A 12706-nucleotide genomic window follows, 5' to 3' on the forward strand; every position below is an offset into this window, starting at 1 on the left:
TAATATATAGGCCTATATTTATTTATTTTTAATTAAGAAATTAACAGCTTGAAACAGTAATTTAACAGACCATATAAGAGACAGATGAAGTATACATTTATTTAAAATATTACTAATAAAATCAGATTTTCATCTGCCTAAATGTGAAGCACATACACACAACAGACCTGGTATCAAATTGTACAGTTAACAGCGTCCTCTAGTGGCGTATTTGAGAGAGTGCCATACCTTTACTGAAAAAGCTGTGTATTTGGTATATAGCTTTTGTTTGCAGTTTTCTTAAATGGCATAATAAGTAACATATTCAACCATTTTAAATATCTATACCAGGGCTGTAACCACAATAGACATTGAGGAGAACAGGCCCCACCAAAAATTACTAATGGACACATTTCTCTCCTACTATTTGATATTGTTGATGCATCTCTGTATTTTTTTAGCCTGGTCTGCCTCAGCGTTCCAATAACGCTCGTCAATGTCAAAATGACTGAGATGACGAATCAGATCAAAGAAATTCCCGCGCAACTCTTCGGTGAAAGAATGCGAGGTAAAATGTAAGCAGCTTAATATAATATTTCATAACGGTTTTACTATAGAATTTCAAGTGTTAAACGATCAACAACAATATTCAGTGATGCAAACTACCCAGGTTTTTGAGTTGAAAAGTATCATTTAATTATTAATTTTATGTGTATGAATATGACTGGCAAGGAACATTTTGCGTTTTCGACATATCAGGCATACGAATAAGAATGATTGTGTGCAAATTTTAAAACAAAAATATAATTTCTTTAAAAAATGGCACCCCCACCTATGTTAAAGACGTGGTTAAGACCTTGATCTATACCATATGTGACCCTGGACCACAAAAACCAGTCATTTTTAAGGGGTTTGTTTAGAGAATACTACCTACCTAAAGCATAATAACAAGGGTCACTGTATTAGACCAGGTTGTTTTTTGTCAAATCTGGCAACCCTTCACAGTGAACGTGTTTGTGCAAGTGGAAAGACAGCAGCACATGTATAAAGAGCAGCTATTGTTAATGCTGATTGAATTATTTAATAAAACATCTTTGGAAACCACTGCATTAGTGTATACATGAGCTCCAAACTAGCCTTTTGATTTCATGGGGTCTGTAATGATGTGTCAGAGGTAGGAAAGTTAGAACAAATAAAAGAAATGAGAACATTTTAAAACAAGTAGCTTACAGTAGATTCTTTCTTGCTTTTCTTGTCTGACATTGATAGAGAAAAAAAAAGAAAATGAGTATGCTGAAAACAGCTTCGCCGAGTGATCTGACAAGCAGAGACACAACGCAACATCATTTCAACTCCTCCAAAAATACTTGTATATAATTTATGAAGATGTAGACAATAAAAATAGAATCAAAGCTACATTTGCCATGTATGCGCTCAGGTAGATATGACTGTGAGAGGGTGTTTGTGGGATGTGCTAAAGCTGGGATGGTGAGTGTGAGATGAGCGATAGGGTTTGGGGGAAAGTGGGACTGCATTTCTGTGGTGAAACCGGTCTAAGTGGCCTGGTCTAATGCTCTTAGGAGGTCACTGCCCTGCAGCAAATGAAGATTGCCTTGCAACGGGACGTTGACCTCGCAGTCGTAACGCGTCAGTTCAGGCAGAGAGTAGGTCTCGAAGGAGGGCCCGATAAGACGGCTCACGACTCCTGCAAACACAAACGGTTCTGAGAATCAGCATCCACAGTGCATGACGTACGTAAGTGTGTCTGTGTCGGTTCAGAGCTCACCATCCATTTTGGAGGAAGGCTGCATGTTGAACTCTCTGTAGTTACAGCACTGTTCTTGATAGCGTTTTGTCGCCTGTCTGGCCTGATTCCCCGAATACTGGGTCTTCCTGTGCTGCTGGTCCATGCCTCCATTATGGGCCATGTCTTTGTCTAGATAGAAATACATTTGTGACCCTGGACCACAAAACCATAAGGTCATAAGGTCATAAGTCATAAGGGTCAATTTTTCGACATTGAGATTTATACATCATCTGAAAGCTGAATAAATAAGCTTTCCATTGATGTATGGTTTGTTCGATACAACTATTTGAAAATCTGGAATCTTGAGGGTGCAAAAAAATCAAAATATTGAGAAAATCGCCTTTAAAGTTGTCCAAATGAAGTTTTTAGCAATGCGTATTACTAATCAAAAATTACGTTTTGATATATTTACGGTAGGACATTTATAAAATATCTTCATGGAACAGGATCTTTACTTAATATCCTAATGATTTTTGGCATAAAAGAAAAATCAATCATTTTGACCCATACAATGTATTGTTGGCTATTGCTCCAAATATACCTGTGCTACTTATGACTGGTTTTGTGGTCCGGATTCACATATATGTTAAAGTGCTGACAAAACAAACAAAAAAAAATTAAGAATAACTTTCATAGTAGATTGTTTTTCTACAAACATATAGTCAAATCCATTAATTCCATTAATCCATTTATCTAAACCATTAATTTAATTTTCTATATACTGTGCCTATTAGTAATATCCAATAATAAAATGATCAGTTTACAACTACAGTTAACTATTTGAGTGCAGTTACGTGTCAAAAACATGATAGGTGAAGTTCTGCTGCTGTGGTTTGCAACGGAAGTTGTAGTTGCCGATTTTCCTTTTATGATACACCAATCCTGCAATGGCAGCCAGGGAAAACAGAAACACACCAACACCAAGCAGAATAAATCCAACAGACTGCAGAGTATTTGATGTATCTGTTTGGACTGACGTTTTAAGAAAAAGAAAGAGAAAGAAAGATTTTGTCAGTTGATATTATGTCCTAATATACAGGGTATAGTTATTATATGAGCATTCTTTGCATTAAATAAGAAGTATTTACTTGGACGTATTCTCTTTATGGGTCCAACGGAAGCCTTTGTCACTCCAACTACGTTAGACGACCTGTATGTCTTCGTACAAACCTAATGATTTGCAAAAAGATTATATATATGAAATATTCTTGCATTTCTGTTCACATGCTGTCCATTTAATCTATGCGGAAAAGTAAGAAAAAAAAAACAACACAATATATTTAAAAGAAATAAAAATACATAATTTGTAAAAGCTATAACACCACAACTACTTAAATATATATACATAAACTCACAGGTCTGCAGGCGCCGTCCTGAATTTCAACACAGATCTGGATCTGGCAGTGCAGGTAGATGACATAGAGATTTACAACTTTGAATATCCGCACTGATAGCAAAGCCACAGTGTCGTTTCCGTTCTGAAGAATAGTTGTGTATGGGTTTGTCACCAGACACCTGAGGAACAGCGAGAGATATGTGAACACATTACACAGCAGGTATCCAATACAGCACAGTCAAATAGGTACACCTGTGAAAAATCTACTTTTAAAGGGATAGTTCACCCAAAAATCTAAATTCTGTCATTAATTACTCACCCTCATGTCGTTTCAAACCCGTAAGACCTTCGTTCATCTTCGGAACACAAATTAAGATATTTTTGATGGAATCTGAGAGCTGTCTGACCCTGCATAGACAGCAATACAACTGAAATGTTCCCAAGTCCAGAGACGTAGCAAGGAGATCGGTAAAATAATCCATGTGACATCAGGGGTTCAACCGTAATTTTATGAAGCTACGAGAATACTTTTTGTGCGCAAAAGAAAAAAAAAACAACTTTATTCAACAATTCGTCTCCTCCGCATCACCATGTAGCGCCATTTTGGAGAATATCAGCCGGACGTAAACAGTGTATGCTGTTCTGTGTGTCACGCCGGATCTGTTTCCTACGTTGTTGTGATTTGATTTGAACGCAAACAACGTATCCGTGTGACGCAGCTGACACAGAACAGCATACGCTGCTTACGTCCAGCAGATACTCTCCAAAATGGCGCTACAGAGCAGACGAATTGTTGAATAAAGTCGTTATTTTTTTTCTTTTGCGCACAAAAAGTATTCTTGTAGCTTCGTATAATTACGGATGAACCCCTGATGTCACATGGATTATTTTACCGATCTCCTTGCTACGTTTCTGGACTTGGGAACATTTCAGTTGCGTTGCTGTCTATGCAGGGTCAGACAGCTCTCAGATTCCATCAAAAATATCTTAATTTGTGTTCCGAAGATGAACGAAGGTCTTACGTGTTTGAAACGACATGAGGGTGAGTAATTAATGACAGAATTTTAATTTTGGGGTGAACTAACCCTTTAAAAGCTCTAGTCAAATGAAAATAGCCAATGCAAAAATGATATTCCCAGACTGAAAGACATTATTCAGCTGCACCCACCCACTATCCCGAAACAGGTAGTAGGGAGACTCTGATGAGTCGCTGCTGGAAGTGGCCCAGCACTTGTCGATGACAACTTTGATTTGAGAGATAGTAGTGTTGACCCCAACCTCTACAATGATTTCATCATCAGGGGAGAGGGTGAAATTTTCAGGTAAAGGAATCGTCCCGTTCAGCAGCCGCACAGTAACCTGGAAACTACCCGATCCTGCCACTGGGTCATTGATCATATCAAAATACCTTCAAAAGACAGGGTTTGTTAGTTGTAATCAAAGTGACAAAATCACCCTGAAATCAAAAGAAAGAATTAGAAAATGATATTTCACTTAAAGGAAATAAAGCCCATTTTTGGGGGTTTTACATTTTTATAAAATCTCATGTTCATTACCGCAATATGAAAACAAGATGCTACAGTACATTATTTAATTGTATTCATTTTAATATTTTAAACATAATATTTTTTAATGATTTAAATGAGTGTAAATAAATGTAAATAAAAATACTTTATTATAACAATTATATCCTAATAATTCATCATATAAAATGCTAATGATTTTATATATATATATATAATTATTATTTGTATTATTCATTTTTATATTTTAAAGGTTTACATTTATTATTTATTTATTGTTTTTATTTTATTATTTCATTTAAGCTAATTTTTAAAAAGAAAGAAAATGCTGACACTTGTATTCTAATAAAAATAACAATTGAAGACAATGGCAATAACTCTCAAACTAAACTAAAAAAAAAAAAAAAAATCAAACAATTTTGATAGTAAGAATTGGGTGGGAAATTGTCATGAAAATAATGTTACAATGTAAAAAACTTAATGGTCTTTATTTTCTTATATATGCAATATATAATTTCTTCCTTTTTCTTTTAATTTTGGTGAAAAATGTGAGATTCATCCACTGAAAGCAAAAGTAAATAACTGGAGTTTCCACTCCTAATTTAAATAATCTGGTCTCAGTTTGATATCTGAGTTTAGGAAAAATGTGTTTGTTGTTTAATGCACGCTGACATAATTAACACCTTAAATTGAGTCTAGATGTCCTTGACGTGACAAGAGATGGCGTATTGAATAGGAAACCAAGAGAAAAACAAGTTCCATGGAGACAGTTGCTATGGAAGCACAGTACCCTGAGGGGGCGTATCCCGTGGAGATGAGGATGCCTCTGGGGAAAGAGCAAATGACAGGAACTTCCAGACGCACAGAAGAAACATTGCTCACGCTGTTATATAGAGTCACGTTAGCTAAATTATGGGTGCCGTTCTAAAAGACAAAAAACATTGGTTATGTTATCATACAACACACTACATAGACATAATTTACAGAGTTGAATGATACTGGAGGACTTACGTGCGCTAGTTTAGTACCACACTTCGCCCAAGATGTAGTGAGCCACACATGGGATGCATTTCCCCCGCTGAGACCACATTCTGGTTTACCGAGGTACAGGGAACTCTCTTGGATGTAATGGTTGTGCAAGACGTCTCGCTTTATAACGACTGTTACATACCCCGGGATGCACTCAACAGCTACATAGGAGATCAAATGTGGTGGATTGTTTGATGTCCGATAAGCGGAAGATGTAGTTCTGACAGAGTTCTGTGTCGTAGGTGCAAGTGTTGTTGTAGGAATGTTGGTCGTCACTGTTGTTGGTCTGTTAGTAGCTGTGGAAGTTGAAGACGTTGTTGTGTTGTGCTGAACATGAGTTGTGCTCACTGTACTGCTCATAGTTGTGTTCCCAAACATGGTGGTGGAAGATGTTGTAGTGCCCGTGGAATCTGAAGGTTCTCCAGGGTAGTTTGTGGTGGGATGAACGATCACTGTTGTAGGTGAAGCTGTGGCCATGAACAGGAAAAAAAAACAGATGAGAATATTATAACAGGTATATCCAAGTGAATATTATCTGTTATATTCAAGTATATCCAGCTTTTCAAATGAGGAAAAATGTAAGCCAGGACTTGATTTAGTCCATTGAAAATTTATTGGATTGTTGTCGTTTAACAATTGACCGTTCTCAAAGAGCTTGATGGACAGGTGATCTGACCAGTCATAACGCGGAATCCACCATCTTGCCTGGCAAATAGATCAGACAGGAGAGTAGATCAACTTCGGTGGACTTAAACTTGAAAAATGTAGTGTATTTATGTCTTTCCGTGGCTGAAATAAAATACCTGATGTTCATTTATGTTTATTTTGTGCTTAAAGTAAATATGAAATGGGATCAATTCACGTCAGGACACATTAAAGAGCCACAAAACGATATTTATTGTTTGAATTTCTTAAAAAATGACTAAATTTGAAAGCGGAGACCTTGTTTCATACCAGAAGTAACCTGCTCTGTCTTGTCTGTTGGCACGTTGTCAGTTTCCTCTTTGCTCACATGTATTTTTTACTGTGTGATAAAATGGTGTAATGTTAAATAAACCATTTTGTGGCTCTTTAATGTGTTGTGACAGATCACTGTATTTCCTCAGTTTATGTGTCACATTAACCAATCGTCTTTTCATATTTAGCCTACTTAAAGTACGAAATAAACATGAATAAACATCAGAAGGTATTTTATTTCAACCTCGGAAAGACGTCAATACACAGAATTATTCATATTTAAGTTTAAGTCCATCAAAGTCTGTCTGATTTGTTTGTTTGTTTTTTCGGACAAAATGGCGGATTCTGAGTTATGATTGGTCAGATCGCCTGTCAATCAAGCTCTAGATGTCATTGTAAGGGTGAGGGGACGTTAATGCTTTTGATTAAACATTATGAGGGCACATTCTTTTTTAACATAAAAATAAGAAATGTTTATTTTGATTTCATAGTAGCTTAATCATACTTAAACAATATACTTAAAGAAATACTTTATGTTAAAGTGTGAATTTTATATTCAGGTCTAAAATGGTTTCTTATGTCTAAGTTTAACGTTCAGAGACTTTAAGTAAGCCAGTGGAAGATTTCTTTCCCAAAAACTGTAACTGTGTCTCTGTGACACTATCAAAATATTGCTTTTGTTCGTTTGAGCATCTTGATCTGCCCAGCAACAGCAGGATTGTCTCAACCAATGGCATGAGTTTGGGGCGGGGCTATCTGTTTGTGGCAGAAATCTGTTTAAAAGTCATTACTTTTGAAATTTTGTTTGTTGCTGTCAGTGGCACAGAAATTACACATCTAGAAATTACTTTTAAAATAGACAAAGACATAAAGGTGAGTAAATGATGTCCAAACTGTGATTTGTAGTCACTATATCTTTAAAAAACAACTTATATGTATCTGTACGTTATCGACTCCTGTTTGTCTCTTAAAGATGTGTGACAGTCTAATGAAATCTCTACAGTAGCGTTCTCTACAGCGTGTACCTGCACAGCTGCGCCCTGGTCTACTGGGGTTCAAGTCTGTGTATCCAGACCAACAGCCACAGATGTATGAGCCAAAAGTGTTATTACAGTAAGCCCATGGAGAGCAGTCCGCCTCATCCAGAAAACACTCATCTGGATCTATAAACGACAAGAGACCAATCACATCTCAAGACAACATGTCACATCATGTTGAAACAGTTCCAACATCAAACTTCATATAACGTGTTGTCATTCATTAACTTCAATTCATTATCTCAAAATAAGGCCTGAAAGAGTAACCAGTACCTGCTATGTGTATACTGTCTACTACATATATGGAGCTGTTCTGAAGAGACCCCATCAGAGCACTGGACACGCTTAACATGTTCAAGTTGCTGCCGGGTTGAAATATGATGGAAAAGTTCACGATTACACTGCCGGATGAGAGGGACGTTATCTGGATGATGACCTGTCCAGAGATGACTAGTGCATGTATCTCTGGAGACAAGGACGAAAGAATCTGGAGACACATTTAAAGAGAATCAACACATTTCTGAGAGTGATCTTGTTTAAGATAAATCATAGATTATGAAATTAAAACTACATTTTTACATTTTATAAAGAAAATGTAAAGGCTTGCTTATGCAATACACTAGGGTGTTGGGAATGGTTTCTAGGGTGTTACTATGCATTTGCTAAGGCGTTTTAGTTGGTTGCTAGATGGCTGCTGATTGGTATAAGTCATGACCATCACCAAGTCTCTATAATATCAATGCAAAGTCTATGTCTATGGGCAGTAATTTGCTAGAAGATTGGAGAGTGTATGTTACATCATGCCTAAAGTATCTTCTTGATCTGGAGACACATTTAAAAGAGAATCAACACATTTCTGAGAGTGATCTTGTTTAAGATAAATCATAGATTATGAAATTAAAACTAAATTTTTACATTTTATAAAGAAAATGTAAAGGCTTGCTTATGCAATACACTAGGGTGTTGGGAATGGTTTCTAGGGTGTTACTATGCATTTGCTAAGGCGTTTTAGTTGGTTGCTAGATGGCTGCTGATTGGTATAAGTCATGACCATCACCAAGTCTCTATAATATCAATGCAAAGTCTATGTCTATGGGCAGTAATTTGCTAGAAGATTGGAGAGTGTATGTTACATCATGCCTAAAGTATCTTCTTGATACTGTCACGGGTTGCTACTGTGAGGAGCACGGAGTGAGGAACGAGGAGACCAGGAGTACAAAACAAAGAAGTTTAATTCTTTTTTTTTTTTTTTCAAGGAATCACACGTAGCACAAGGGGTTGACAAACACATCCAGAAAAGGGAGAATAGAACGGGCTAGAACTAAATAGGGCAGATAACGAGGGGCAGACAGGTGATGGGGATAACTAATAACAAGGAACAGGTGATACTAATAATGGGAAAAGGAACTGGAAGGACCAAATAAGGACAACAGGAACTAAACGGGAACATACACCTGACAGATACATTATTACTCATGTGCTTTGATTAATATTGAATCCATCAAACCTCATTTATGACACTGTCACAGAACTCCTTATATTCATCACTGGTTGGGTCTTTCAAGGCCTCTGTATAATTTATGTCTTTCAAGCGAGCTGTAGCTCCAAGAGACTGTCCATCTAAAAAAAAGCACAGTATTTGGTTAGCTAAATGTGAACACGCTGACACCGTAATATACTGAATAAACACCGGGAATCTATAGTCAGCAGTATTACTATAGACTGAATTTTTAGTAGAAATGCCTAAAATTAAACAATAATTATACGTTTAGTACTTAATACTAATTAACCTGCTGTTATACTTGCCTGTTCTCACTTTGATCTCTATGGGGTTTCCCTGTTTACCACAGGCAACTGGAGTGACACATACAGTATGAAGAACCACAGGACTCAGGTCTGTGAATGTCCAATTATAGCTTTTCACTTTCCAGTTTTGTATCTCATTGCTCCCGTTTAGCAGAACCAGGTGGAAGGTGACCCCAATCTGGATGTTGGTGGTCCATGCCACATGGAAGGATGATGCAGTGACATTATAAGAGAGGATGCTGATGATCTCAGGTGTGTAGTCTTAACATGGAAAGAAAAGAAAGAAGTTGGCGAGATATATCACAACACTATTTTCAATGCCAAACTAGATGCTACACATGCAGTGTAAAAACATGAGGGGTTCATAGAACAACAACAAAAATAAAATTAAATAAAAAAATAAAGACAAAAGCTTTCAAATTCATTTAAAGGGTTCACACTATTTTTGACCAATAAGTTATTAATCATTATGATTCAGACTGAAGCCATTTAAACAGAATAATTTACAGTAAGCTAATCTGTAAATCAGTTTGACTAATTCATAGCCAAGAACAAACTCCAAAGAATGATTGTCTCATAAATCAGACATCACTGTGCTTTGACTGAACTTTTAAGTCATTGAGACTTTGAATTAGTAAGTAAAGATACAAACTAAAAAGTAAAGAGACAAACCACATGTAGAAGATGTTTGGCTGAAGGAAGAGGTTTCAACAGTGGATGATGAGAAGGTACTCGTTTGTCCTCCATCAGTTTTATTATCTTAAAGGAAAGGAGAGGAAAGGACAGGAGCACCAACAAAGTTCAAAGTGATTCCTGATGAAAAAGTGCATAACTGATCATTTTGAATGGGGATAATCAGAAGTTATTCTAGTGTACCTGGTGGAGAGTGAGTAGTCCCGGATGGGGTGGTGGTGGTTGGTGGTGGTAGAGAGTGAGTAGTCCAGGATGGGGTGGTGGTGGTTGGTGGTGGAGGTTGTGTAGTGACACTGGGTGCTGATTAGAAACAGAACACTTGACTGGATCTTGGTCCTCTCAAAATGATGGGGTTTCATGTGGTTAAGAGAGCATTGTTATGTCATGATCATCCTTTCTTACCCATGCAAACTGTTCCTGGCTGTGAAGGATTGAGGTCAAGACACCCAGGACGGCAGGTGCATGTATAAGACTCTTCTGTATTCGTGCATTTTGCATGTCGAGAACAACTGTTCAACTGCGGAGCTGCACATTCATCCACATCTGTGTAGGAAATAATGATGTATGCATGAGGATGTGGATTTATCAAGATAATGGACGTGCTCAAATGACATTATTACATAAAAGTTAATTTTTTATAAAAAAAGACCTCTATAGATCAATGGCTCCCAATTAGTTTAGCTTCAGGATCCAAATTGTACATTAGACATCAAGTAATGTCAATGTAATGTCAAGAAATGTCAATAAAAATGTTCTTAAAATCGAATACTGAAATATATGACATTGGTCTTGGCAAACTGAATCATATGAAATGCTTTCGTTTCACAATTACAGAAATCAGACATACCTTGCACCACCAAATTAGTCACCTCCTCAATGATTCCCAGCAGATACAGTTTTGTAGAGATGTCTTCTAGTAAGATAACTTTAGAAGAACAAACCAGCAGTGAGGAAGAAGTTGTGAAGGGCCCTGCTGATTTTGACCAGACATGATGCACAGAAATTTGATCAATTCCCAGAGCGCCAGTTACCTACAGAAAGACCCAACAGTTACATCACTGCAGAACATACCCACTGCAGATATACAACATATATGGGCTGTGTTTCACTTAGTGAGCTAACTGGACAGCATATTTGGCATCTTAAAGTTTATAAAGCACATAATGTCATAGGTGAATGATAAACCGATGATTACAAACCACAGAGTGCAGCAGTCTGGTGTGGTTGAAGAGTCCTTTGTTCATGGTAACTAGCTCATAGGTTGTCTTAACTGTTATTGTCACATTGAAGCACCAGGTTCTGTTGACTTGAGGAAAAATTGGCTTTTTAAACTCATTGTATGTTATTTAACAATGTGCCTGCCTATGAGAATTCAGTATGGGTTTGTGTATACCTGATGGTACTGGGTCTGAGCACTGAGAGTTGGGGGAGGTGTTTTCGATCAGGCAGCATTTTTGCCACTGAGGACAATCAATGTCCCAGTTGCACACAGAGCCAGAGGAGTTTGAATTATTACACAGAGACCCTGTCGCTCTTGTTGGGGGACACAGTCCTGGCTTGGATGTGAATTCTGCACTTCTGTTCAAGGCTGAGATAATGACAATATCAATAAAAAAGATTAAAGTCTTAACAGTGGTCAACAATGATGTCAATTTTCATGTAGATTAAGACAATCTGCAGCATCCTACTTTCCAGGGACAATTCTATTTCATATGAATTTGTTTGAAAGTACTCACACAAGGCACAGTAACTCCCAACTTGTTCATAGCCATGGCAACATTTCATGACCTGTTTGGGCTTGTCATACACCTGTGTTCGGTATTCTGTCTTATAAACGGTGACATCACACATTGTCCATGGCAGCCAGCCACCACACGGTTTCCTCTGGGTGTACGAGGTTGGATAGGAGACCACAGAGGAGACCACCTCTGACACAGACTCAGTCATATTACACAGATGATAACCTGACAGAGTCCGGTCATATCCTGAAAATTTAAACAAATCAAAAATTGTCGGAAATAGACAAATTCAATCATCTTATAGTTTGCTCCACGACAAATGGTACCAAAATATACCATTCTAAAGTTCTAAAGTGTATGTTTTTTGAAGAACTCTCTTATGCTCACCAAGGCTGAATTTATTTGATCGAATAGTAAAAACAGTAATATGGTGCAAGTATTATTATTATTGCAATGCAATTACAACTGTTTTCTATTTGAATATATTTTAAAATGTACTTTATTCCTATGATGGCAAAGCTGAATTTTCAGCAACATTACTCCAGTCTTCAGTGTCACATGATCCTTCAGAAATCCTTCTAATATGCTGATTTGGTGCTCAAGAAGCATTTCATATTATTATCAATGTCGGAAACAGTTGTACTGCTTATTTATATATTTTTGGGAAACCATGATATGTTTTTAGTATTCCTTGAGTAATAAAAATGTATTTGAAACAGAAATCTTTTAAACCACCATAGATGTATTTTCTGTCATTTCATACTGTCATTTCTGATCAATTTAATGTATCCTTGCTGAAA

General features: G+C 37.0%; 2 protein-coding genes across 2 annotated transcripts; both read right to left on the reverse strand.

The window, feature by feature from the left end:
- Positions 1 to 887: 887 nt before the first annotated feature.
- Positions 888 to 1945, reverse strand: LOC107728830 (endothelial PAS domain-containing protein 1-like). Its single transcript, XM_016539104.1, has 2 exons — positions 1766 to 1945; positions 888 to 1684 (listed from the first exon to the last, which is right to left on the reverse strand). Exons 1-2 carry the CDS (start codon positions 1929 to 1931, stop codon positions 1533 to 1535), a joined length of 318 nt encoding a protein of 105 aa, XP_016394590.1. The 5' UTR covers positions 1932 to 1945; the 3' UTR covers positions 888 to 1532.
- A 416-nt stretch (positions 1946 to 2361) lies between these two features.
- LOC107728833 (uromodulin-like 1) lies at positions 2362 to 12154 on the reverse strand. Its single transcript, XM_016539107.1, has 17 exons — positions 11904 to 12154; positions 11561 to 11755; positions 11367 to 11473; positions 11015 to 11198; positions 10570 to 10710; positions 10351 to 10467; positions 10147 to 10233; positions 9475 to 9735; positions 9176 to 9288; positions 7942 to 8155; positions 7657 to 7794; positions 5657 to 6141; positions 5436 to 5569; positions 4291 to 4530; positions 3142 to 3301; positions 2875 to 2956; positions 2362 to 2758 (listed from the first exon to the last, which is right to left on the reverse strand). The coding sequence occupies exons 1-17, from the start codon at positions 12112 to 12114 to the stop codon at positions 2577 to 2579; spliced, it is 3051 nt and encodes a 1016-aa protein (XP_016394593.1). The 5' UTR covers positions 12115 to 12154; the 3' UTR covers positions 2362 to 2576.
- Between the last annotated feature and the right edge of the window lie 552 nt (positions 12155 to 12706).

Source organism: Sinocyclocheilus rhinocerous, unplaced genomic scaffold, assembly GCF_001515625.1.
Source record: "Sinocyclocheilus rhinocerous isolate Xijiao unplaced genomic scaffold, SAMN03320098_v1.1 scaffold397, whole genome shotgun sequence".
Classification (NCBI taxonomy): domain Eukaryota; kingdom Metazoa; phylum Chordata; class Actinopteri; order Cypriniformes; family Cyprinidae; genus Sinocyclocheilus; species Sinocyclocheilus rhinocerous.

Excerpts from the sequence above, each read along its gene's own strand:
- LOC107728833 (XM_016539107.1), bottom strand. The coding sequence starts at position 12,114 with ATGACTGAGTCTGTGTCAGAGGTGGTCTCCTCTGTGGTCTCCTATCCA. Across the intron at positions 6,142-7,656 it reads ACCAGGGCGCAGCTGTGCAG|CTTCACCTACAACAGTGATC; the intron begins GTACACGCTGTA and ends TCATGGCCACAG. Across the intron at positions 2,957-3,141 it reads AGGACGGCGCCTGCAGACCT|GTTTGTACGAAGACATACAG; the intron begins GTGAGTTTATGT and ends GCAAATCATTAG.
- LOC107728830 (XM_016539104.1), bottom strand. The coding sequence starts at position 1,931 with ATGTATTTCTATCTAGACAAAGACATGGCCCATAATGGAGGCATGGAC. Across the intron at positions 1,685-1,765 it reads GCCTTCCTCCAAAATGGATG|GAGTCGTGAGCCGTCTTATC; the intron begins GTGAGCTCTGAA and ends TTGTGTTTGCAG.